Source organism: Arvicanthis niloticus, chromosome 1 (assembly GCF_011762505.2).
Source record: "Arvicanthis niloticus isolate mArvNil1 chromosome 1, mArvNil1.pat.X, whole genome shotgun sequence".
Lineage (NCBI taxonomy): Eukaryota > Metazoa > Chordata > Mammalia > Rodentia > Muridae > Arvicanthis > Arvicanthis niloticus.
The window spans coordinates 137,534,000-137,561,865 of record NC_047658.1 but is presented as its reverse complement, the minus strand read 5'-3'; the positions used below and the strand labels follow the sequence as shown (position 1 = coordinate 137,561,865).

At 43.9% G+C, this 27,866-nt stretch overlaps 1 protein-coding gene across 1 annotated transcript in view; it reads left to right on the top strand.

The window, feature by feature from the left end:
- Positions 1-27,866, top strand: part of Gldc (glycine decarboxylase) — a 76,686-nt gene that overhangs the window by 43,339 nt on the left and 5,481 nt on the right. Inside the window, exons 12-21 of the mRNA XM_034517612.2 lie at positions 1,134-1,231; positions 1,653-1,737; positions 1,921-1,962; positions 3,664-3,806; positions 7,915-7,990; positions 14,002-14,127; positions 16,087-16,236; positions 17,350-17,462; positions 18,703-18,844; positions 21,527-21,638. Coding sequence (XP_034373503.1) covers positions 1,134-1,231; positions 1,653-1,737; positions 1,921-1,962; positions 3,664-3,806; positions 7,915-7,990; positions 14,002-14,127; positions 16,087-16,236; positions 17,350-17,462; positions 18,703-18,844; positions 21,527-21,638 — 1,087 coding nt within the window. The remainder of the gene's footprint in view (positions 1-1,133; positions 1,232-1,652; positions 1,738-1,920; positions 1,963-3,663; positions 3,807-7,914; positions 7,991-14,001; positions 14,128-16,086; positions 16,237-17,349; positions 17,463-18,702; positions 18,845-21,526; positions 21,639-27,866) is intronic.

Genomic DNA, 27,866 nt, shown 5'->3' with positions numbered 1-27,866 from the left:
AATACACATGTTTTCCTATGGTCTTAGGCGACCCCTGTGAAAGGGTCCTCTGACCCCAGGGGCTCTGACCCACAGGTTGAGAACCACTGTTTTAGGCATATTTAAGCACAGCACCATCTGGTAAAAACTAGTGATGATTAACTCAGTCCTGCACTCACAACAAAGCATTTATCAGTCTCCCTGAGGAACAGAGTGAGTGAAATAAGGAACAAAGTAAGCCAAATATAGATCAGGTGAGACTACATCAAAACTCTTTATAAAGTTCATAAAAATAGTTTGTATGGTCTGACTGAGAAACACAGATTTATTTATGATTGACTGAGAAAATAAAGTTATGATAATGATCCAGAAGAAGGTCCAGTGCTGGAAAAATCTCTAACCACAAAGACACCCAAGACAGAGCACAAAAGCCAACAGGCTAGAAAGCCTGCCTGTTCCAGCCCTCCTGGTGGAAAACAGGTTTTGTGTTTCTTCCCTTGAAGGAACAACCCTGTGGGCTTAACCTTCCAGGCACCTCTAATGCAGCAGTCCTCAACCTGTGGGTTACGACTCCTTTGGGTTGTGTATCTTGATATTTACATTATGATTCAGAACAGTAGCAAAATTACAGTTAGTGTGAAGTAACAACAAAATACTTTTCTTGTTGGCAGTCAGCACAACACGAGGAGCTGTATTAAAGGGTTGCAGCGTGAGGAAGGTTAAAAAAACCACTGCTCTAGTACTGTCTGTCAGCACAGAGACAGCCATGCCCCTGACACGGTCATCGTTTTTTTGGGCTTTTTTTTTTTTTTTTTCTTTTGCTGCTCATGATTTGTGTATAGTGTTTAAGAAACCATTGTTAATGCACGCCTTTAATCCCAGCACTTAGGAAGCAGAAGCAGGCGGACCTCTGAGTTTGAGGAAATCCTATCTATATTGCAAGTTGCAGGACACATGAGGCCCTGTCTCAGATAGTAACAAAGAACAAAAAATGCGCTAAGTAATAGGTTCTATGTATCCATCCCTATATCTTCATTGGCGTGTTCAATAACGTTGGTCTTTGCATAAATGTCCATTTTGTTAGTTGTGTAATATAGCCTGGAAGCTTCCAGCCTTATCCCTTCAGCCTCAGTGGTCTCTCTCTCTCTCTGCAGGAATTGGTTGCTGAGGGCATGGGAGAGGAACGGAGAGGTCTTCTAGGCTCTTCATTCAAGAGAACCAGCCCATTCCTCACTCATCAGGTGTTCAACAGGTTTGTGTGGCTTCAGCGAGTTCTGCATTTGTGTTCTGGCGGTGAAGCAGAGAGCCCTGGGGAGGATGTTGCTCCTGATGCTGACCATGATAGGTCCTGAGTCATTGCCACTCGCTAATATAGTTATGCCAGAAAGACCCCAGACCTGATGTGAGTCAAGCCTATGCCTTGTCTCCTGGTCTCTCTGCTGCACTCCTGCTGTGCTGGGGAGGAGAATTTACATACAGATGCTGAAGCTGAAGCTCATCTCAGGAACCCTGTGTCCTCTTCTCAGTGGTCTCTCATTGCTAGGGGTGCTCTGAGATCCATTAGGGTCTCTACCCTCCCTGTCTGTGAGTCTTCAGAGCTGGGACTCCTTATTTTGTATGAAGACCCTCGTGACTCTAATTAATGGCTCTGCCCTTGTGCTCTACGTTCACAGCTATCACTCAGAAACCAATCTTGTCCGATATATGAAGAAACTAGAAAACAAGGACATCTCCCTCGTTCACAGCATGATCCCATTGGTAGCTGTCTGTGGCCTTTCTTCTCACCCCTAGCCCTGTCCCTATTCCTCCTGTGGAGATTCCATTGTATCTAATACAATGCAATGCAAGAGGGGAGAAGCAGGACCTGGTGGGAGGTGGGGGGCTCATAGAGGGGGCGCAGAAACTCACTAATGAGATGTTCCTTGGGTGTGCTTCTTCAAGGGATCCTGCACCATGAAGCTCAATAGCTCCTCCGAACTCACAGTAAGTAGGTCATGTTTATGAAGTGGGTATTTATAGCAGATTTCCAGTTTGTACAGATGGGGAAGACAAAAACCCACCTACACTGTGACTCTGTGCCTCAATGATCCTTTACCTCATCATTCTGCAATAGTGGCAGAGACCCTGATGTCTCTCGCAACTTGATCAGTTAAGTTTATGGATAAAGCTGAGGGTGGTGGTGTTCTTGCTCTTTCTCATACACACAAAGAAATAAATATGGATATATATGTATATATTCATATATATTCATATATATACTTATATGTTCATATATTTTTTATATATTTTACATACACACACACACACACATATATATATATATGAAATTATATGTGTTGTTAATTACAGAGCTTGCCAGATATGGTGGCATATGCCTTTAATCCCAGCACACTCTGGAGGCAGAGGCAGAGGCAGGCAGATCTCTAGGTTTAGGGCTAAATTGTTCTAAAAAGTGAATTTCAGGACAGCCAAGGCTGTACAGACAAACTCTGCCTCTAATAACAAAATTTATGGACAAAATTTGTTATTATTGACAAAGTTTTGTCTCAGAATATTTTTAAAGCCACTGATACAAGCAATCTTCCGGGCTCAGCATTCCAAGTAGCTGGATCTACAAGCATGTCCACCAAGCCCAGCTATGAAAAGTGATTATTATTACTATGACACAGTACAGTGGTTCTCTCCTATGTATGGGTCCCAGGGGTCAAAGCCAGGTCATAAGGCTTCGTGACAAGCAACTTCATCACTGAGCTATCTTACCAACTCTTCAAAATTATTTTTCAATTAAAATAATTAGGTGACTAGTATTTTTAAATTTGGACTTTTAAAAACTTGTTAATTTTTATTAGTTTGTAGTTAGCCTCAGAGGGAGATTGAAGAACATTAAGCATGTGCTGGAGGTTGCCTCAGTGGTAAAATACTTGCCTGGCACTCATGCACTCTGATTTGCTTCTTAGTTACAACAAAGAAAATTTGACAGGCACGTGCCTGTAATCCCAGCATTGAAATTCAAAGGCAGGACCTTGAGTTCACATATCAAAAACCAAACAGACACATGAAAATATACCTCTTTCTAGAAATCCATTCACAGTGTCAGAGGGTGAGATTTAAGATTTAAATTTATTCTGCGTGTCAATAGGAATTTGATTGACATGGTGTTGTGCTTGATCCTTATCTTTAGAAGACATAGATCACTGCAACAGAGTTAATTCATTCCCTTTATTTCTGGGATTCTCCTGACATTACAAGTCATTTCAGGCAAAAGAACTGACTGTGGACTGGGTTAGGAAGGGCCTCTCCAATTTATATTTCTGTTTATGGCTTGTTCTGCTCAGTAAAAAGAATATGCATGCACATGTACACATGTAAGAATTTGACCAAACTCACTGCTTTGTGGATAACAGTCTGTTTTGGTTTTGGGACCTTTTTGCTCCTGGATAGGTAGAATAGTGTTTCTGTGACAGTTTTCTTCTTGGCTTTTGTGTCCCACTTGTACAGTGTAGAAAGTAATAGTTCTGCTACCCTTGGTTTGTGCAGAGAAACCAAGTGTGTATTCTGAATGCCTTGACAGCTTCTGGCTCCTTGGTCCCATTCTTGGTGATAGTATATTATCATCCTTGGCATCAAAATCATTGTTTCCCCTTATACTGTACACATGCTTATTTTCCTCTTCTTGTTCTTCAGCCCATCACCTGGAGAGAATTTGCTAACATCCACCCCTTTGTGCCACTGGACCAAGCCCAGGGATACCAGCAGCTTTTCCAAGAGCTTGAGAAGGATCTGTGTGAGCTCACGGGTTACGACCGAGTCTCATTCCAGCCGAACAGGTAAGAGGCTTCGTTCCCTCTGGTTTAGGTGCTGTACAACACCCACATCCAAAAGCAAAGAATTCTTTTAGTGTATCTTATTGGGTTTTTTTTTTTTTTTATCTTATTGTTTTAAAAAAATTATTTAATTTTATTTTATGTGCATTGATGTGAGGGTGTCAGATCCTTGGAACTGGAGTTACAGAGCTGCCGTGTGGGTGCTGAGTACCGAACCCAGATCCTCTGGAAGAGCAGACGGAGCTCTTAACCACTGAGCCATCTCTCCAGCTCCATCAGTGTAGTCTATTTTTATCATTTGTTACCATTTATCATTCTGAGTTGACTGGGCATTTAGACTCTTCTGGAGGGGTTATGGCCAGACTTCCAAAGTGGCCTCACTTACATAGATATAAATTTGATAATCTTTTATGGGCTGGGAGAAAAATTAGGAATGTTGAATAGGGCCTTGGTTTTCTACCATGAGAACCTCCCCCTGCTGTTCCTTGGGCCTCCTTAGAGATAACATGGTGCCTGAATTCAAAGGGGGAAATGTTCCCAACCATGCAAAATTACAAATGCTTCAGGTCCAGTTTCCTATGTTATACCAGAATCTCTGAACGTGAAATGAACTGTAGTACTTCAATGAAGATGAATTATTTACAGAAATTATGAGTGAGTACAATAACCATACATTTTGACAAGTAAACAAACCTTCTTTAATGTTAAGAAAGTCATCACTGGTCTTTCTGCTTCCGTGGGATATTTAGATCCTAAATGCAAAATATCAAGTAGTTTATCCCTGATGGGCATGGTGACATGCATCTACTATGATCATAGTATCTAGCAGTCGGACATAGATGGATCTCTGTGAATTCGATACCAGCATGGCTCTACATGGTTAATTCTAGGCCAGCCAAGAAGATGTAGGGGTTTTATCCCATTTTTGTTTGTTTGTTTAATCCCAGTTTTTTCCAGAAACATCAACCCAGAAGACATTTATAGCCTGGATAAGAAAAGAGCCTAATAATATTTAATTGCCTTTCCCATTGAGCTCAGCGTGACTTGCTTCAACTTGTTTCCAAAACTCTCTCTGTCATTCTTAAAGTCACTCAATAGCACACACCAAACACACTCTAGAAATTTAATTTTGATACAAGGTTTATGGCAGCCAGAAACAAGTATATCATTCAGGGACACAAGTAAAAGACAAGATGAAATTGCTGTTAGTGTGTTTGGCTTTTAAAGTTGAGGAAGTTGCTGGACTGGCTAGTTTTATGTCAACTTGACCCAGGTTACAGTCATCAACAGAAGAAAGGCCTCCATGAAATTGGGCTGAAGGCAAGAATAGGATATTTTCTTAATTAGTGATTTAATGGGGGTATGGGGATGGGGGATTGGGAAGGTCAGCCTTTACAGATAGTGCCACTTCAGGGCTTGGTGGTCCTAGGTTCTACATGAAATCAGGCTGAGCAAGCCATGGTGAGCAAGCCAGTATGCAGCACCCTCCATAGCCTCCAGATGTGTGCCTTTTTTTGAGGTCTTATCCTGATTTAACAGTGATGTGAAAGTGTAAACCAAACAAACTCTCTTCTCCCCAATTTGTTTTCAGTCATAGAGTTTCATTACAGCAATAGTGACCCTAAGACAGTTGCTTTTGACAAATGGTAGTTCAAGTGGGCAGGGGAGGTGGCTCAGGGAGTTTGAGTACCTGTTGAGCATGCTTGAGGAAGTGGTAGCAGCAGCCTAGGGCCCCACGTAGAGATAGGAGGCAGAACCCTCACAATCTGTTTCTTTGTTTGTCTTTGTTTTTAAATCAAGACAAGATCTTACTCTGAAGCTTATGCTGGCCTCAAATTCACAGCAATTCTCCCAACTCAGTCTCCCTGATGCTAAGATTATTATAGGGCCTGAGTCACCAAACTACCTTCAGCTCTTTAACTGTTATAGTCCATAATATAATCTTTTCTTTAGGGACTATTTTGAATTAATTAATTAATTAAAGAGTTAATTAATTAACTAACTAACTGAGACAATTACTCACTATGTAGTCCTGGCTGTCCTGGAGGCTCAATATGTAGATCGGGCTGAGCTCTAACTCACAAAGCTCTACCTGCCTCTGCCTCCTGAGTTCTGGGATTAAAGCTGTGGGATACCATGCCTGTCTTATTGTCATTTTGGGGTTTGACTGAGGGCCTCAAGCATTTGAAGTGTGCAGTTTACCACAGCAGTTACTTCTCAACCCATAAGACCTTTTGACTTGTACAAATACAAAATCCGGAGTTGGACATGGTGGTGCAATCCCATGATCCCAGCATTGGGAGTTAGAGGTAGGGGAATCAGGAGTTCAAAACCAGTCTCAGCCTGGGCAACATGTCCTCAGTGGGAGGTCTGGAGGACAGCTGATGCTTAAGAGTGTTCTATGTTGCTGTGTGTGTGTGTGTGTGTGCGTGTGTGCGTGTGTGCGTGTGTGCGTGTGTGCGTGTGTGCGTGTGTGCGTGTGTGCGTGTGTGCGTGTGTGCGTGTGTGCGTGTGTGCGTGTGTGCGCGCACGTGCTCTCGTGGGCGTGGGCACGCAAAACGTGGAAATATTTCTAATAAAGATAAGGTGAGACCTGTCTCCAAATATTTCAAAGCATTCCTCATTTGACGCAATTCTCTGGTGTCTGGAAATTAGACATTATGTTTTTTAGGCACAAACCTAGGATTAAATGCACAAACCTAGATAAAACCAAGCTGAGTTTGGGGCAGACACTCAAGCTGTTCACCCATGATTCCTGGCAAGAAGATTCTCATAAGTCTTTGAGCTTTACTCTTAAATGTTTGCTGTAGTCCAAGGAAAGGAAACTTTGGCTGTATGAGCTACCTCCCTGTCTCGGCATACAATGTTGGTTTTTATTTAGTTTTTTTTCTCAGTTCATATTATCTAGCTGAGCTTCTTCACCAGTGTCCATACACTCAGCCCCTCACCAGCTTATTGGTTCTGACTGGTCATTCTGGTTTTGTCTGAAAGCATATTGGATTTCATGGGGATTCTTTGAAGAGTAAGTACTAGTTTTAGATGAAATCACCCATTTGTTTCCCCTTATCCTGAGGTGAGCAGTGAAATGCATAGCCGCTCCTTCCTCTGAGTGATGGCGAGCCAGTTCACACCACTGCTCACCCAGCAGCAGTGGTTCTGAGGCCCACTATCCGTTAGCCTCACCTCCTGCAGCTCTGCACCTTCAGCCTTTCATTTCAAATAGATGTTAAGGCCACTGCTGTAAGTTCCCCTCCATAGCAGGTACTTTTCTGTCAGTCTCCAGCTGGTTTATACAGATAAGCATTTTTTCATAATCCTTTTCCACCAACAGGTGGCACCAATCACCTTATGTAATGATTTCTCCAAAGTAAGCTTCCCATGGCATTCAAACATATTTGCAGTATTTAGGAAAATGAAAAGCTGATATGAAGAGCATCTAAGGCAAAAACTAGTCAGCATTTCCAACCTTTCCCATAGTGCTCTCCTATTGGATTACTGGCTCTTTTTGGTCCAAACAGTACCTTGTTTGTGTGGCCGAAAGACAACCCATGGGAGTTGATTTTCTTTCCTTCCTTCATGTGGACCCTGGGGACCAAACTCATGACATCAGGGTTGGCAGCAAGCTCCTCTTTAACTCGCTGGCCCATCGTACCATTTCTTTCCTTTGAAATATACTCATTGGTTTGAGCTGATAAAACATGAGCCTGGTGTTTATTTCATAATTGCCTGGTTCAGCATAAAGGTGTTTGTTGAGTGCAGGATATGTTTAGGAATGAGACTCATCACGAACTTATCCTTATATCTTCATGTAATTTCAAATTCCCCCCCCCAAAAGCTAGATAATGGGTTTCTTATATTCTCACAATCTTTTTTTTTTTTTTTTTTAAACCAGTCAAATTCCCCTGAGTAAAACCAGGTTGATTTGATGGTCCTCATCAGATAAGCATGGCCCACCTTTGGTTAGTACCAGACTGTTAGTTTTTGTTCCTGTAAAGATGCTGCATCATAGGAACTTGGACCTTGGCTGCTTAATGTTTGGTTAGTGTCTGGTGAATCCTGATGGGAAAGCCTGGAGACCACAACCCTGACTCTTCTCTTCTTGTCCCTGCAGCGGAGCACAGGGAGAGTATGCTGGACTGGCCACCATCAGAGCGTACTTAGACCAGAAAGGAGAGAAACACAGAACGGTGAGCATGGGCAGGTGGTGCTTGATCCCTGGGGTAGGTTGCAGGTTCAGATCTCAGGGTCTCTTGTTCTATGGGATCCACCTTTCCAATCTTTTTGGAAGTGGATAGGGAAACCATCATGATCCTTGCCTCCAAGATATACCACATAATCATTGTTTAGGGAAAACATTCAGAGATAAAAGGCTATTGTGCAAACCCTGCATATGGAGTCAGTCAGTGGGCCATGAAAGTGCTCTCTAGGGAGAGGGAGGCAGGAGCCTGATGGTTGACATTGCCGTCATCCTCATTGGCTTGGCCCCAGCTCTTGGGCCTAGGACTGTAGCAATTTTGAGCCTAAGCATAGTCTGAGCCGTATGTACCCTCAGAAGATACCACTGAATAAATATGTTCCTCCATGGGATTGTTCCTAGCACTAAGCAACTGTGAGGGTGGCGAGCAGATGTATTTCTGCTACATGCTCTACTTGGACATGGGAGTCATGTTTGCGAAAGTGACTTCTATGGGGACCAGCTGGTGCTACTGGTCACCACTACTGTCCCAGAAAGACATGCTGTGATCTATCCAAAGCCTCTCCTACTGAGCTGTGGAGCTGGAATTCTTAGAGAGATTATAGGGAAGGTATCAGGAGCAGGACAAAGAGGCCCTGACTGTTCCAGGAGAGTTCCAGAAGGTTCTTACCTAAGTGGGTAATGTCAGTGAGTGGTAGCCTGGGCTCGTCCTTTCTGAGCTTATTGAAACTGATTTTTTTTTTTTTCTGGCTAGTCTGAGTTTTGCAATGAAGAATTTTAAAACTTTCACATCTTCCTTGAAAAGTACATGAGTAAGGAATGTTGTCTCCCTCTGTAGCCTATCCATCTGATTCTAAAAGTGTGACTTCCTACTGGGAATAGAATAATAATTGTTCTTTCTCCTTTTCCTCTTCTTCCTCCTCCTCCTTCTTTGTGGTGTTGGAGAGGGAACACAGGCCTTTTCTATACTTGGGCAATACTGTGTACCTGAGCTACATCATCAACAGGTTTTGTTTGTTTTCCATTATACTGTTATTACAGACATGTAGCCCAGGCTGGCCACATACTCTCTGTTCAGCTAAGAATGCTTTGGGCTCCTTACTCAACCTCCTGCCTCCTCCCAGGTGCTGAAATTGTCTTTCTGAGCATACGCCCCACTTGTGTTGATGTTTGGATATGTTTGTATGTTAGTTGAGGTAGGGTCTCAGTCCATAGTTCAGGCTGGCCTTGAACCTGCAGTTGTTTTGCCTCAATACCCTAAGTGCTAGGTTCACAAATGTGCTCCACCATAGCTGTCATTTGCATTGATTTTTAACAATCTTTGAAATGTGCCATTAATGAACTCAGAAATTACTGAAACCTGGGAGAGTGTGGCTGCTAGAGACCTGACGATTCAGTAGACAGGAATGCCAATGTGGGCTTATTCACGTGGTTTCTTGTGACCTTTATCTCTTAGCTTTCTGAGGAAAGGGTAGTTTAGATCTGTGCATGTTCTTGAGACTCACAGAATCAGAAAGGGAACTATGGAGCTAAGATGTGCAGTGAAGGAACACTACACAACCCAACTCATGAGTCTCTCAAATGCATGTAAGCCTTGAAGCTCCTTGACCTTGCCTCTCCACAGTTTGTTCAGTTGAGAACCTGGAGAAGGGGCAGGTCTTGCTGTGAGACCATTCACACTGCACAGCCATTGATTGCCAGAGAAGCCATCAAACCAATGGATCTCAACCCTCCTAAAGCTATGACCCTGTAATACAATTCCTCAGGTTGTGGTGACCCCAACCATAAAATTATTTATGTTGCTACTTGGTAACTGAAATTTTGCAATGTTGTAAATCATAATGTAAATATTTGTGGACATAGAGGGTTGCTAAAGGACTCACAATACACAGGTTGAGAACCACTGCATCAGAACCACATCAGTCTGTGGCAGGCCCAGGACTAAGCATTGATAATAGGCCAGCCAGAACTCAGTTTTTTTCCACTCTCTGTTTTTTTTCCAACCTTCAGTATTTACCTGTCTCCTCAGTCTGACACCAGGACGTAGTTGCTTTCATATAGGAGTTGGGGACCAAGGTACTCCAGATGAGAGATTGGGTGAACATGATCCTCAGTGATTGGCTGTTGGTGGCTCTCACTCCCTCTCCCTCCCAGTACTCCTCCCGAACTCCCCATTCCCTGGCACCACTGTGCATACTGCTATCACAAGGGGTGAGAGGCCATTCCATATGGAAATGCAGGATTCTGCACTTCTTTCTGGGCAGTAGAAAAGAAACAGGGAAGCCCTCCTAGCTGCTGAGCTCAGAAACATGGACAGAGCCCGCCAGTCTGGAAACATCGGCTGCCTTCTAGACAAACAGCTTTAATTTTAGCCCATTTTTAGAGAAGAGAATGACTTATTATTCAAATAGCCAGGGAAGATTTTCCACATTAGTGATATCTAAGGCAGCTGCTCCCACACAATGAGCCCTAATGGAGCTGAGTCAAACATACCTCTCTCATTTGAAAAGAAGTTAGAGAAGTTACGTGCTACAGAACCAACCGCCCAGGTTCTTGATGGTTCTCTGCCTTCAAGCTGTTTTTGGATGTGACTTCACAATTGCTTTGAGTAAGTTTCAGAGGTTCCTGAAATAGAAGGTCCAAGTTTATGATTCATCAGTTTAATTTTAAAAAAAAATGTGAATTATTTAACAAACATTTAACAATTACCATGTGCCAGGCACAGAGCACTTTATAATCCGCCTTTCACTTTGCTGGTCAAATTTCAACTCAAGTGTTCTGACGAGAGGCTGAGTTTCCTATAGAAAGATGGAACACTGGGCTCTCAAATCAACACATCTACACTTTTTTTTAATTAAGTTTTGAGAGCTATTTTTTTCCCTGAATGCCTGAGGCAGTCATAGCTTTTGTTGGGTTTTAATCCCTGGAAAATACGTAAGTTTTCATCTGTCATACAATTAACAATTCTTTCAGGATGAAATCTGTGCTTCTACACAGGCTTCCGGAAGTTAGATTAGGGCATCACCCTAAAGGATATAAGTACCATAGTTGGATGAACTGAGAGAATCCAGTACATCAGTCCTGGTACTTCTGTGTCCAGCAAAACACTGTGATTTTAAAGTGAGGGGAAATTAACTTTAGGGTGAAAGTAGCTTAAAGTTGTCCAATCTCTCGAGACACAAGAGTGTCTACAGTGCCTGTCTCCACTGTTCCAAGGTGGGATTGATTTTGCATGGCTGCATTAACAAATGATTAGTGTCTCATGACAGCACTCAGGGACCATCTTACAGCTAGAGGGCAGAAGCAGAAAACTGTCTTCACTGTGCTGGCGGATGCCTTCCTCTGGTGGAGCTAGGGAGGACAGGCTGCCTCTCCTCTTCCTCCCGGGTGCAGGCCCTCTTCTATCATCCCACAGAATTCTTGCTTTGCCCATTGCAGTTCCCTCTGTAGCCAGATCCCTGTGATGGACACCTGGGAGTCCATGTAGGAACAGCTGAAAATCCAAATCCAGACTAATCCTCTCACCTGTAGGTGTTTGGTCTCCTTTGCTGTAGAAGCTGACACCCATGCACCAAGGCCTTGGACAGGAAACACCGGGGAGACTGTTACTCAGCTGAACAAGGCATGCCTGGCATTTTCAGCTCTTATTTTGGTTTTGACAACCTCTTTGGTATACATTCTTAATTTTGACCCATTAAGAATAGTTTGTATTCATGTTTTTGATCGTCTCCTTTCCTGTTCATTATCAATAGTCTGTCCTAAAGGGTTGCTTTCATCCTATGAGGTAGAATAAACTTCTGAGAAAAGATAATGCTTCCAGCCTTGGTCCTGATAGATAGACAGACAGACAGACAGACAGGCAGGCAGACAGACAGACAGACAGACAGACAGATAGATAGATAGATAGATAGATTTGACTACATAAAACAAGTATTTAAGCAAGAAAAAAAGATTAAGGAAAATTGAGAATACACAGTCATTTAAAAAGGGCTTAGACAGTTGAGACTGTCAAATAAGTCTATTTGCCCTTTGCTTAAAGTTCTGAATGGGATGGTGTTTATGTGTCCATGGGCAAATGCAGGTGCCCAGAGAGTTGAGATATCAGATCCCTGGAGCCAGGAAGGGAACAAACTCCAGCTGTCTTTGAGAGTATACATATTATTAACTGCTGAACCATCCAGCCTTGTCCTCCATTATGTGTGAGTGTGTTTATGTGTGTATGTTTGAGTATATCTGTGTTTGTATGTGGGCCTGTGTGTGTTTGCACACACGTTTTTTTTTTTTTTTTTCTCATTTATTCACTTTACATCCCAGTCGAGCCCCTCAACCTGTTCCTCCTCCCTTAAAAATCCTTCCCCCCATTAATCCCACCCCTTTTCTTCAGAGAAGGGGAAGCCCCCCTTGGGTACCACTGTTCCCTGGCACATCAAGTCGAAGTAGGACTAAGCACATCCTCATCCACTGAGGCCCGACCAGCTAGGGCACAGAGATCCAATGACAGGCAATAGAGTCAGAGACAGTCTCTGCCCCAGTTGTTAGGGAACCCACCTGAAGACCTGGCTACACATATGTTATACACGTGTATTGGGCCTAAGTCCAGACCCTGCATGCCCCCATGGGCATGGGTTAGTTGACTCTGAGGGTCTTCTTGTGGTGACTCTGGCGCCCTCTGGCTTGGTTAATCCTATCCCCCCCACTCTTCTGCACTATTCCTCAGCTCTGCCTGATGTTTGGCTGTGGGTCTCTGCATCTGTTTCTATCTGCTACAGATGAAGCTTCTAGGTCATGCTTTTCTTCAGTAATCCACTGTTTTGAAGGAAACATTTAGAAGCTCCATTTTTCCTCTGGAAGCCCATTTTTATAACCCCTCCCCAGAGGAGATACCATACTGGTTCTGTGATTCTTTTTTTTTTTTCTTTTCTTTTCTTCAGGGTAGGAGGTTGTTTGAGTTTTATCAGGAAACTTCTATCCTGTCCTCTCTTGTGGTGTTTTTCCCTAAGACCTGCAAATTGCAAGTTTTCTGATGTGGAGGAATCAGTGAGAACCCGGGCTTACAGCCCTGCCCCTACCATACTCAACAAAATCCTTTGTGGGGCTGCTGCTCAATGGTGGGAATTGGCTTTCCTGACATACATGAGGACCTGGATTCAATGCTTTGTAGCTATCCCCCTCCTCCACTCCAGTAAAAAAAAAAAAAAAAAAAAAATCCAATAAAGGAATTGGGGATGTAGCTCAGTGAAGAGGACTCACCAGACATGAGCAAGGACCTGGGTTCATCCCAGCACTGAAATCCAAAACCAAATCCAGCAGGTCTTTTGGTTACAGTGTCATCTGTGGTCTTGAGACACTGTCCCTTGATTTTTTTTTCCAATGAAGCCATATCCCATTTTGTCAGTCACCTACTGCATTGTGGAGACCAGGCATTGTATCTCCGAGTGCTAGTGTTATCAGCGAACAAGTCACGGGAGCACAGGGCAGGCGTTGGTCATTCTCCTTGCAGAAGTTTTGATCCTCACACTAATCATTCAAAGCAGAGTGAGGACCCAGTAAGTGTTGGCACAGTTGTGTTGGCCTATGGAGGCCCTGGGGTATGTCTGTCATTGTCATCTCTCCTGGTTCAGCCGAGAGCAGCACAGAAGCGGTGGGATTCGTGTCCTAGAGATCATGTTGTTAGAAGGTACTTTCCATATGCTGTGTCTAAGATGAGAAAAGGCACAGGCCTGGCTTTAGTGCTCTGGGTTAGGAGAAGGCATTCTGATGTCTTTAGTAAAGAATTTGGGGATTCAAATGGAAATTCCCCTTCAGGACATTGTTTTTTGCAGTAACAACCCTAATGACAGCAGATTCCAAGGCACCAGCGGTCAGTTTTAGTAAAAACATGTGGTGCCTAATGTGTGTCATAGACAGGCATGTTAGGAGACTTTTCTCTCATTTGAAATATCCTGGTGATTTTTTTTCTTTCTTTCTTTCTCCTTTTCTGCTTCCTTTCCTTGTGCGTGCAAGGTGTGTCTCATTCCTAAGTCAGCACATGGAACGAATCCAGCAAGCGCTTACATGGCAGGCATGAAGATCCAGCCTGTGGAGGTGGACAGATACGGGAACATCGACGTGGCTCACCTCAAGGCCATGGTACTCGCCCTCCCCTTCACAGATTAGAGCGCTCTGGGCTGGGAAGGGGCAGATGATGGTGATGTCACGGTTGGGGAGGACTGAGGTGGGGATAGAGGGGTGTGAACTAGATGGATGGTATCAACTTTGTCTTCTCATGTATGTAATGAAAGACAATGATTTCTTCTTTAAATGAGTCTGTAGGGAAAGGGTACAAAACTAAAAAACAAAAAACAACAACAAAAAAACCCCTAACAATCATTAAGGGAAAGAGGAAAATAAAAGGCAATTGTATTTTTGGTCCCCAATTAAAACTGGCCATGTCTGCTCTCCCCCTCCCTGCCTCACAGGGAGAAGGGTCTTTTCACCGACCGGTCAGTTCTGCTTCTTCCCCTTGGAATATAACAAATGAAGTATTTATTGTCATATCATGGTATGAAGACTCTGCACTGCTGCTTCCCTGTCAGCCCTCATATTTTTCCGTTCACATCAGACAGTCACAGTTGCACTGAGAATTAACGCACACATGCGGATTTTGTAAGTCCCCCCCCCCCTCCCCCAGCCATGCCGCACTGGATTCCAGGCAACGTTCTCATTCTCTTGTTTCCTCCAACACCAACCCCCACTCCCAGTCGCTCAGCCTCCAGGAAGAGGTTGCTTAGCAACTGTATCTGTTTTCCACCAGTGGACTGGAAGCTGCATCTTAAGTAGAAGGGAAATGGGTGGAATAGCAGCGTGATTCTGTCAGGATTATTTAGCATGGGTACCAAGAACCTATGCAAAAGCCCTCGAAAGAACGCTGAAAATGCATGGCCCTGTTCATCCCCTGTTCATCTTTTCCCGCCTCTAATTCCGATTACCTTTTTTCTTTTCCTGGAAATATTCTGGGTCACTAGCAGTTACTAAGCTTGTCCGATATAGAATATATGGAGTATGACTTGTTTTTCTTCCCTCATTACCCCTGCTCTCTCTTGCTTGCCAAGAAAACCAAGTAGAGTTACCCTATTATATACGGTCGCTTTCTTGGGTCAGAGGGGAATGAGAACTAGACACAGTGGCAACACTTACTTGTAACACCAACAATTCGAAGGAGAGTCAGAAGTTCAAAGCTATCCTTGGCTACACAGAAAGCTGGGAGTCAGTCTGAGCTACAGCCTGGTGGTGACGACACATTCCCAGCATTCAGGAGGCAGAGGCAGGCTACTCTGATTTCCAGGCTAGTCTGCTCCACAGAGTGAGTTCCAGGACAGCCAGGGATACACAATGAAACGCTGTCTCGGAAAAACAAAAAAAATCCCAAACCAAACCAACCGGCCAAACAAACAAAACAACCCTGTCTCCAAAACAAAACAAGAAAAATGAGCGAGATTTTTATGAAAACCATAACACTTATCAAGCATTTGTGGGAAGGGAGGTAGGAACATGTACCCCACCACCCCCCCCCCCAAAAAAAAATGAGCAGAAAGATTAGCCATGAACAGAGACACCTTCCCCAACCCTCCACATATTCTGGGATAATTTTTTGAGGTAGCTTGGCCGAACCATTTTACAGAACTGGACCCAAACTGTCCAAAAATCTTCTGAGCAGCCTCTTGTTTTTGGCTTAATTTTGTTGAGACACAGTCTCATGTAACCCATGGTTACAGTGTACCCAAGGTTACCCCCACTTTTCCACTGCTATGGTTATAGGAGTGTACTGCTCTTATTTGGTACAGGGATTTAGCCTAGGGCTCTGCAAGCTAAACACGCCCCTATCAGCTGGGCCATACCCAAAGCCTGGTGGCTCTATCCTGAGGGGTCTTTGCTGCTGCTTTTGGGTGTTTTATGAAGGTTGTGCAACACCACAGTTGTAGACTGAGATGTCGTAAAGATTTCAAACACCAAGATTTCACCTTCCCTCATCCTATAAAATGAAAAAAGCAAAGTCTTGGCTGAGAAAGGATCAGATCACTTCCTCTCGTAATTTCCCTCCCTCCACAGGTGGATCAACACAAGGAGAACCTGGCCGCCATCATGATCACGTATCCATCTACCAATGGTGTGTTTGAAGAGAATATCAGTGATGTGTGCGCCCTGATTCACCAACATGGAGGACAGGTCTACCTCGACGGGGCAAACATGAATGCCCAGGTGCAGATGCTTAGTGCCCATTGAGAAATAGATATAGATTTATTTATTGATTGATTTTAAAGGTTAATTTTAGGTCGAAACAAAGCAGCTTATATTGTCAGGAGACACTATCGGGCAAGCTCTCCCTAGATGATAGAGTTTAGAACCAAGTTCTGGGCAGGCACTGGTAGATGCTGAACTCCCATAGATGCACAAACCACTTTACCTGGAGTTGTAACTTCACCAGGACCCCAAGAGATTCAGTCCTGCCGTCCTGGGTTGCAGGAGTGACTGCCCGTCTGGGTGATGTGAACTTCTGCCTCTTAACTCTTTCCCGATTTAGTTTGATTCTGTTCTTAAGTATAGTCTAGGGATTGCATTCTGCTTGAGCAGCCTAAAGCAAATGTATCTTCCCACAGTCAATGTGGCAGGATTACCAGTTGAATATTGCAGCTGGGTATCTGGATTGTCTCAGGAAAACTGGCAGCCTCACTCTTCCTCAGCTCAGAATCCTAGGGCCTAGAGTCTAGGTGCACATAATAAATGCCCAGCCTTGAATTTGCCAGACAAGGTGATGCTGATATTGTAAAAGTTGCCTATTCAGTAGAGTGAACATATTGTAACTCAGGGTTAATGGCGCTTCCTCTCTCCTCTCTCCTAAGGTAGACGTTTAGCTATGGACTGTCTCAGTGTGTGTTTTTAAATCTGAATAGGACTAAATGGTCAGTTTCTGTTTCCATAGAACCACAGTCACTTTGACTGTGGGATGCCAGGTTGACTATACAGAACCTTTTAGGAACGCTTTTTTATGGTTGATATTTAAATGATATTTTGTGTGTGTGCGTGTGTGTGTGTGTGTGTGTGTGTGTGTGCGCGCTCACGTGCATATGGAGGTAAAGGGAGAGCTTGCAGGAGTCAGTTCTCTTTTCCCATCATGTAGGTCCTGGGGATCAAACTCAGTAAAACTTGGCATCAAATGCCTTTACCCACTGAGCCATCTCACCTGCCCCTAGGAAGCCTTTTCTGTGGGCTTTATGGATGTGGCTGTGCTGCTTGCCTTTCCTGGGGAGACAAACAGCACAGCTGCTCTTCCCTGTGCTGTGGTGTTGACTTTCACTCTTTCCCTCTGGGTAGGTGGGAATCTGCCGTCCTGGAGACTTTGGGTCTGACGTCTCTCACCTAAATCTTCACAAGACCTTCTGCATTCCCCATGGAGGAGGTGGTCCTGGCATGGGGCCCATCGGAGTGTGAGTTGTAGGGTTCTGACTTAGGGATTGTTGGAAGCAAGATGGCCCAAAACTTGTTGTTCTTCCTATTAGAGTCTTCAAATATCAAGAACACCTTCATGTGTAGTGCACTTCCAGCAGCTGGATGCACAGCTGGAGTGTTTTAGAGTGGGTCCAAAGAAAAACATCATTTACTTAGTAACCATGGTGTCCACTCAGCCTCTCTGGGCTCCAGAGCATGCTTGTTAGCTGTAATGAGCAGGAGGCTGTTCTAAAGTATAAGGTGTCAGAGGAAGAATGTTAATATCATGGATTTGACTTTACATTTCTAAGTGTTATTATTTATTTATTATTTTTACTCTGTTCCTCTGGGGAAAAAAAAAAAGCTTATAATTGCCGAGTGTAGTGACACTCACCTTAAATCCCAACACCCGGGAGGCAGAGGCAGGCAGATCTTTGTGATTTCAAAGCCAGCTTGGTCTACAAATTGAATCCAGGACAGCCAGCACTGTTACACAGAGAAACCCTGTCAAAACAACAAAACCAAAACGAAAAATAGCTTATGGTAACGTTGGGAGTGAGTTGGATGGAAGGCACTGAACTCCTTTTAGCTTTAATTTTCATTACTGCTTTGATGAATAAGGAGGAAACAAACTTTATTACCAGAGATAGCTGGCTGACGTCACTGTGCTGACAGAATGTTTTTTCAGTTGTTGATAGTTTCCTCACTATGGTAACGGCCTTATCCAGAGCTTCTGGAGTCTTCAGAATTCGTGGTGGTGATCAGGGAGGGGCAGTGTTTAGGGTTGCTGGGACCCTGGTTGTCTTTTCCTTTTGATCTAATTATGTATAGCTAATGAGTGTCCCTGGTGGTTCAGAGTGTGTGTAGTGGAGCAGTGTTTGTGTGTTAGCCTCCAAGTGGAGGGCATGGGCATCAGATCAGCAGCCTTCTACAGTCAGCAGACAGCTTAAAGGATGGAGGTTGCTATGAGGGGCCTGTGTGGGGCTGACCCTCCCAAGTCCTCCACCACAGTCTTTGGAAGCTTGGGGGGAGGGGGAGGGGGGAGGGAAGGGAGGGACGGAGGGAGGCATTGAGAGATCCCACCTGAGCTGCTTTTTTGTTATTTGTCCCCTATAAGTGTCAGGTCCCTACCACCATCAAAGTTCCCCTACTAAGACTAGAACTCCTAGAGCAGGTGGTCACTTAGTTCAATTGCATCTTCTCTGCATCATTTCAATGTGTGCATTAAATCCAATACAGGAAGAAGCATCTTGTTCCCTTCCTGCCCAGTCATCCCATCATTTCCCTAAAACCAAATGAGGACACCTGGCCCGTGGGGACAGTCAGTGCGGCCCCATGGGGCTCCAGCTCCATCTTGCCCATTTCATGGGCTTACATTAAGGTGAGCTTAAGAACATGTGTTACTGTGAAGGGGTGAGACTCACTTTCTCAGAGCGTCTAAAAATGAAATCTGTGACTTGAGATGGGAGTCAGGGGACACTGACTGGCTGGCTGGGTGGAGAAAACCTTCTAGAAGGCCACCCAGAACTGTTTTCATCTGTTCCTTTGGGTTCTCATGATGGCTTTACATTTTTCCAGATATGATTAAGTTCCATGAGTCACGCAAGTGTTCTGGCTGCGTCATTTGGTTTCCTGTTGGGTACAGACAGCTCACTGAGCATGGTCATTATGACACTTTGCTGAGATCCTAGGATATAGGATAGGGTGTATTTCTTGGCGGTTTGGAGGATGAGATAAGATTTATTGGGAATTTGGGGGTGGTTTCAGAAGCCAGCACTCAGGACTTGAGGAACTGTGATTTAGGGGTAATTGAGCTTTGTCAGAGAATAGGCTTATCCTCCTTTGTCCTTCTCCACAGAAACACTCAAACCAGAATTGATTTTATGCAGCTCTTGTTCAGACTGGCCTGCCCACCTCCTAGGATGTCAAATCTGTGAATAGGCACTCTTGCTAGGTTGCTAATTAGAGCAGCGTTTTCAAACCAATGGCCCTTGTTAAAAAAAAGGGTGGCCTCGGGTGAGACAAAACCCCAAACTCGGCCATACAAATTGTTCTGGGTAACTGTGGGGCTGGCTCTGTTTGAATGCAGTGACATTTATGATTCTTTTTTTAAAAAGCTTATTATTTTCTATTTTGAGACATGGTCTCCTTATATAGTCCAGTCTGGATACAAGCTTGTGATTCTCTTGTATTAGCCTCCTAAGTGTGGGACTATCGGCATGAATGGGCATTGACTGCCTGGTATTTATGATTCCCTTTTACATAATATTTTGAGACTTTGTTTATTGTATGAGTATGGGTGTTTTGTCTGCATATGTGTCTGTGCACTGTATCTATGCAGTGCCTGTTGGGTATATTAGATTGCCTGGGATTGGAGTTACACATTTAGGCATCAGCCACCATGGGAGTCCTGGAAACAGGTCTTTTGGAAGAGCAGCCAGTGTTTTTAACCACTAAGCCATTTCTGCAGTCCCTATCGGTTTTTTTTTTTTCCTCCCTTTTTTTGTTTTTGTTTTTGCAACAGGAGTCTTTGCGCTCCTAATCCAGCTGCCTCTGTCTCCCAAGTTCTGGCTTTCCCAGCATGCACCTCCCAGCATGCCCATCTTCATTTATGATTTTTAATGAAAAGTTTATTGGAAGCAAAGTTGTTCTGTACCCTGGAGCCCTGAAGCTGCCTTTGAAATGTTATGCAAGTCCTTTGCAAATTAGAAGAGCAAGCCCAATGAGAATGAAAATTGTCTTCTTTGCAAACAACCAAACCCCCAGTTCTTTTTGATCCATGGATTCTGTAAAATTGGGCTATTTGTACAAACATATTTGGGCTGGAGATGGCTTCTTACATATAGAAAGTAAAGCCCCTAAGGCTGTTTTGGCCACATGCCCAGAACATGACTTTTAAAGCTAAATAAGTAGTGTTTGTTTGAGCCTCATCTTCTTTCAGGCTATTACTTCTCCCATAGACGTTGGGTGGAGCTTCTTCTTTACCCTCTGCACTCCTTTGTGGGTACACTTTTCCTGATGCTTCAGAACCCCTCCTGGCTTCCCACTACCTTCACTGCCTGGTCTCCCTGGCATGCACTTTGGCCCCATCCCACTGAGAATAAAACCCAACTGATGTGTCCTTGTGCTAAGAGCCATCAGCATGTAGAGAATGCTCACGACTCTGACACGTAGGAAGTTGGCTGGGCCATGTCCATGTCAAAGCAAAGACCTAGGATGTGAGATCCTAATCCATGTTGCTATGGTGACCTCCAGATGACAGTTAAGTGCCTTTCCCACTGTGGGATGTTGTCTGTCCTCTCGTGTGGCACTTTCCCCCACCCCCTCTACAGACCCAGCCTCCCCTCTGTTGCTTGTTTTCAAGGTCATGGTAAAGTCTACTCTCGGAAGTCTACTCTGACTCACCCGGGGCCACATTGCTCTCTCTTCACTTTGAACTTTGTACCAGGGTTTTGTTCAGTTGTACACTTGGATTCGAGGTCCTTCGGCCATGAACATTGATGTAATCTTGGTTTTTTTAAAAACCCATCTCTCTTCGTGACCTTCAGCCTGTATGACGGCAAGGACTCACCACCAGAATAAGAAAGGATTGAAGCTGGCAGTTGGTGTACATGAACATGAATAACATTTACATTCTCATTACGGACAATGGAAAGACAAACCACACAAAACTGATCTGGTGGACTTTGGCCAAGATCTCATCAGATTCTTTAAAATTCTCGTTACATCTCATATTCACAGTAAATGAAAAATAAACGTTACAACATTTCTAAGAACAGCTCTTTTTTTTTTTTTTTTCCTCTTTGAAGAGCAGTAGCGGGCAGTCAACTGTGCCCCGCTTTGGGCTTTCTTGCTATGTAAAATTAGCACTTAAAGAAAAAAGTGTTTTCAAACATGGAGGAGACTAACAGATTTCCTTTCCATTTTCCATTCGTTTTTAATCTGCAGCAATGCTGAGCTGGTGAGCTCATTTGAACAAATTGGTCTGGGGGGGCATCTGTTAGTGTCTTGACTTTTACCTCACCCACTCAGTGGCTGATGGCACCTTTTCTCTTTGCTGCAGATGATGGGCGGGAAGGGCCTCAAAGAGGCCACAGAAATCGCCATTCTAAATGCCAACTACATGGCCAAACGACTAGAGAAACACTACAGAGTCCTCTTCAGAGGTGCCAGAGGCAAGTATCTCTCTCTCTCTCTCTCTCTCTCTCTCTCTCTCTCTCTCTCTCTCTCTCTCAGGTTCCTATATAACTATGCTAGATGAAGATGTGAGTTTGAAAAGTGAGAGGGATGCTTTAATTTTTTTAGAGTAGACAAAAGTGTAGAATTCTTGGAAATAAAGCCCACTTACTCATTACAAAGCTATCCCACCCTAGTCTACACAGCCTAGTTCAGCAAGGGGTCTACACCACACAGAGATGTTCACATACACACCATGAGCCCATCATGCACAGGGTGATGTAGAGATGTCTAAAATAGAGGAGCCACTTAGAGCAGGCAGAGCCAAGGTCGGGTAGCTTGACAAAAGAAGCAGTTATTTAATGTGAGCAAACATATGCAGGAGGCAGCCAGGTAAGGAGGAGTGGCCTGAAGGGTGTGCTTGAAGTGGACTGGAAGAGAGCCAATGAGGTTGAAAGACAGCTTGTTACCTTGAAGGTCTTGGAAGAATCTAGACTTAACTCCTGAGCCAATTATAGCCATTAAAGATTTCCAGCCTCAGGAGTGGCATGGTTAGATTCACTAAAAGGCTGAGAGTTGTCAAGGCAGTGGAATGGATAGGTTCTTAGAAGTATAACGAACTGGACACAGATACTCCTTAGTGCGGTGTTAGGTAGACATTTAGGCTTACATTGGAGATACTAATGGATAAGAGAGCAAAGTCAACCCAGAAGAGATCAGATGTGATAGAAGTAAGAAAGAGGGAGGGGCTAGAAAGATGGCACAACAGTTAGTTATTGCTGTTCAGAGGACCCAAGCTAGGTTCCCAGCACCCACGTTTGGCAGATGATTCCAGTTCCAGGTGATCCGATGTCCTCTTCTGTCCTCTGAGGGCATCTGCACAGACATGGGACACACACACACACACACACAGACACACACAGAATAAGGAACCAGGTAGACACATGGCTGCTCCAGTCATGGAAGGAGAAACAAGGACAGAACATTGAGGAATGAGAGCGAAGCCCCTCAGCTGATAGTGGCAATAAAGAAGGATGGTCAGTGGCCCCCGCTTGGGCTCTTGGTTCCTCTAGCCCAGGAAGACCCTGCATCTACATTGCTGATAGTCTCTAATTTAAAGTCTGTTCTGATCTTATAAATACGGATGCAGAGGAATACTTTGCGAGTTTGGAAATAAAAAGAAGTAAATAACCAAGAGCCCTGGGGAGGATGCTCTCCAGAGAGCAGAGAAGGCTGTGGGGAACACGTCTCCAGGCAACACAGCCGAGTGCTTCTGCAGTTACTAATGTGTTCAGATAGAGCCCCCCCCCACTGCAAAATCTAGCCTATGTGTATTGGCTTTAATGAGTGGCTTGAATATTTATGTTGTCTGGTTATATAAATGATGTATATTGTTCAATTCAGAAGTTTGGAGAAATAAAAAAAAAAAAAAACATGAGAGGGAAAAAATCGAAATGATATTTGCATCCATCAGCCAGATAAAGCTAACATTGAATATTTTACTGTATTCCTTTTCTTATTTCTCTTGGACAATTAAGCTAACATCACACATGCAGTTTGGGGAAATTCTTTTTGTGCCTGTGTGAGAGGGTATATACAGGAAGGGGCATGCTTACTCTTATGGGTCCATGTGGAAGCCAGAGGTTGACATAGGAATGCCTTCTTTAAGTTTTTCCATCTTTTTTTTTTTTTTCTTTTTTAAGACAGGGTCTCTCACTAAACCTGAAGCACACCATTTCAGCTATCAGCTAGGTTGGCTGACCAGCAAGCCTTTGTCCACCTAGTTACACACACAGCACAAACCACCACCCAATGTCTTTTTCTGTGGTTGCTCAGTCTCTAAACTCTTCCTCCTATTTCCCTCCTTCCCCCCCCCCCCCATGCACACACGCATGCACTGTCATCATGTCTCTTTATGTGGTCGTGCAGCACACATTTTACCCACAGCTCCACCAAAGCTACCTGTCCTATTTCCATGAGCTTTTCCCCATGTGACTTAAATAGTGTGGATGCCCTGTGAGTCTGTAGTTAAATTCTCAGTTATTTGCATTGTATCGTTGCTATAAGAACAACCCCTCCAGTAGTTTGGTTGGTTTTTTTTTTTTTTTAAAGAAAAAAATCTGATTATTTCTTTAGATAACTTATAAAAGAGGGCATGGAGGCTTTGAGCTTCTCATACCTGTTTCTTCAATTATTTTCTCAACGACTAGTAGCATTGAAAGTGCTTATCATCCAAGAGTATAGTGAGAAGAATAGATTAAAAAAACTAAAAAAGTTAAAACATTTTCCAATTTCGTGACTGGAAGATATTTTGTTTTAATTTATAATACTTGTTTTTCTTTGATTTTTTTTTTATTTTTTTTTTTTAGTTACTAATTTAATTACTGATGGTAGTAATCACTTTTGGACCTAGGGCCTCTCTCTTGCTAGGGATGAGCTGTCCAGCCATTACTGTCTTACATTGTGTTTTATTTTGGGTAGCATTACTAAGATAGAATTAGCATACCTTCTCATATGATTTGCTCATTTAAGCAATTTTTAACGTGTTTGCTGATTGCGAAGTTTAGGTTTTAAAAGCAGGAGTTAATGTGGCTTAAATGGAACGGGGCTCGTGGGCATCCATGAGAGAAGGTCAGATGTCACCCCGCACTTAGCATTTATGTGGTGGCTTTGGGCATAGAGCCCCACACCATCCTATGGGACTTGAGAGTACAGAAAGATGGATGGAATTTCCATTTGTTTTGACATCTTTCCCCCAAATTAAATTGCAAGTAGCAGTTCTCATCCCGAACTGAAATGGATTGCTGATTGCAGACTTGATTACTCAATCCCAGATTTAGTCAAACCAAACATTGACTCATGTTGGTCCACTAAACACATACATTACACAATTTCAAATCTCCTATCTTGGGGCCTGGAACCCCAGCCCTGCTGTGCTTTGTGGACTCAAAATAGGAATGTTTTCAATAATCACAGTGTATTTTAACGTGTCCAGTCGCACTATTAGAAGACCAATGCTATCTTAATCATACTTACCAGCACTAAACCAGACGTTGGAATTACAGATGCCTGTGAAGCAATCATTTTAATGAACTCCTGGCTTGCCAGCATGAGCTGGTTTTCTGAGATTTGAATATTAAGTAAACTAAAAGGCTAGTGAGCTTTTAAATCAAACAAGGGTAAGACAGGCAAGAGATAGTTGGAGAAGCTGGAGAAATATTTTATTCTGCTACAATGAAGAAAAAAAGGAATTACTTTAGGTAAAATAGCTATTTTGGTGGTGGCATTGGTCAGTCAGTCTTTTTGTTAGAATTTTTTGTGGGGCTTTGTTTTGTTTCTATTGATATAGCATCTCACAGTTTAGCTCAAGCAGACTTGAATTTGTGATTGACCTGTCTTAATGTTTCCCAGTGCTGGGATTACAGGCATGGCCTCTTGCTGTACCTAGAAAAGATGGTAGATTTGTAAGAGAAGGAATTTCTTAACTTACCAGATCCCTCATCTTTTGGGTTGGTTCACCATGTGCTCTGAGGGGTGGTTTCTGTGTTTAGACTTGGGCAGTATAATTTTACTAACGTTTCTATCTGCCTCTTATCTTGGACAAGCCCAATGTTACGTTGGATTCCTGCTCCTGAAGAACTTTTCAGGTCCTTCCTTTGGAAGTGAGCAGTGGCCGCGCAGGCTGGCTGGTACACGCTGTGACCTGGGGCATAGAGTGCCTGACCTCATTCCCAGGAAAATGCTGGGAGTTCTTTATTTTTGTCTCAGGTGACCACAGAACCAGAAGACCCTTTGGTCTCCCACCCAAGCTTTACACAGCCTCTTACTGAGGTATTCTGAGGGAGTCACTGAGAGAATATTGCAGAAGTGGCTCCAGTCTGCGTTCTTCAGGGGAACGTGGAGAAGCCCATCTTCCATAGCATAACCCCATTGTCTTAGTGAGGACTTCCATTGCTGTGAAGGGACACCATGACCAAGGCAACTCTTAATAAGGAAAACATGTAGTTGGAGCTGGCTTATGGTTTCGGAGGTTTAGTCCATTATAGTCATGGCGGGAAATATGGCAGCCTGTGGGCAAGCACAGTGCTGAAGAAGGAGCTGAGAGTTCTACATCCTGATCTGCAGGCAGCAGGAAGAGAGACACTGAGCCTGGCTTGAGCAATTGAAACCTCAAAGCCCACCCCCAGTGACACACTTCCTTCAATAAGGCCACACCCCCTAACACCGCCTAAGAGCCTATAGGGACCATTTTCATTCAAATCATCACACCTAGTGCTATTCCACATGAGCCTGGCCACTTCATTTTGTCTTTCTATTGTGCCACCTCCTCACCTTTTTAATATGATATTTTTGTTAAGTCTTAAGAATTTCACTCATGCAAATATAATGTGTTTGGATCATTTTTGCTCCCAACCCCCCTCCCTAATCTATCCTGACCTTCCTACCTCCTCCCAACTTCCGGTCCTTTTTTATTCTACCCCCCTTTTACTGGATGAGTCTCGTTTATTCAGGTTATTGGTGTAGTGCCATACAATGTTACGTGGTCCCCCAGCAGGGCCACATCCTCAGAACTGACTCTCTCCAGAAGCTGTGGACTGTCAATAGCTTGTCAGCTAGAAGTGTTGAGTGCCTTGATCTTCTGCAGGCGTGTGCAGGCATCCACAGCTGCTGTGAGTTCTTGGTGGCGCTGTTGTGTTTAGAAGACACTGCTGTTCCACAGTCCTTCATGACCAGTGGTTCTTCCCACCCCCTCCTCCTGCTCTCTCAGACTCCTCTGACTTGGTTCTGTTCACACTCTGAGCTGCAGTCTTGGTTAGGGATAGAGAGGAAACAGCTGCAGTCTTAGACTCCCCCATTTACCACGTGCACAGCAGATTTGTACATCTCTCTCCTAAAAGCTAGAAACAGAAGAGCATCTTGGGCCCTGGTCTCTCATAGCCACCGAATTTAAACCCTATCTCTTAGAGGGCGTGTGCATTTTAGAAAATAACATCTGAACATCACTTTTTAGTTTTTTGGAATGGACCTCTTCCCAAACCACTCATCTGTGGTGGTGCCTATGCAGATGGAATCTTAGGTTTAGCAGTGTTGGGTTGATCTGGTTAGATGGACTTCAAGCTATTGCTACCAACCCCCTGCTTGCAAGACTCTCCTCCAGGCCTGCCAACAAATGACTCCTCTCCTGCTGACGTACATTCCCAGCCTCAGGCTAGCCACAGGCCCTGCAGAGCAGTAAACACACTAGCTGTCTTCCTGCTGGGGTTGGGGTTGTAGTGCCCAGGGTAGCAGCCAGAAGCTCAGAGGAGAAAGGGCAGAGGCTGACGCTGGACTCTTAAGAATCCTTAAAGTGGAAGTTGATAATGTCTCAAGGATTTTTGTGATTAATTTTCTTTCTTCCTCAAACCTTATAATGGTTATTCCATTGGACACACTTTTCTGAGATCACTTCCCGAGACATAGACCTTTCTAGAGTCTCATTCATAACCAGTTTCTTTCTCATCAGTTAGAAAGCATCCTAAGACCTGGCAGCTTTAACATAGTTAGTCTCGCACTCTCATACCTGTGCTTCAGAATAAAGAACCATTAAGGTTTATTCATTATAAAATTAACGTGTTTAGTCTCACACTGTCTTCGGGTTTAGCAGAGTGGCTCAGGCTGCCTTCAGGGGCTGTTAGGGACTGTGGTTAGTTTTGAAGGCTAGAGGTTTGTCAGTGAATTCACCGTTGGCTGAGAGTCGTTAAAACGGGTTATTTGCTTTGGTTTGGTGTGCATGCTTCTGTGCTGTATACGTGTACTGTGTGCACGTGAGTGTGTGGGTAGGTGTGTACATGCATATGCCCATGTCCAGGGGGTCCAGAGCAGATGCTTGCTCCTTCCTTGGTTGCTTTCTGCATTATTGCCTTGAGGCAGTGTTTCTCATTGTTAGAAAAGCTATGTTTGAGCTAGGCTGGCCAGCCTGTGAGTTCTTGAGTACTGTATGTACACCATTTTCTTACACACACACACACACACACACACACACACACACACACACTCTCTCTCCTGGAGAATACAGGTACACATTGCTATGCTCAGATTTTACATGGGTGCTAGGGATTTGAACCCAGATCTTCGTAGGGTAAAGATTCTTGCCTACTTACTGGCCCATCTTCCTAGGCTGGTAAAACCAACTAAGGAAACATATCAACAGGTAGGCCAGAAAATTTGGGAAGTTCTCAGAAATGTTG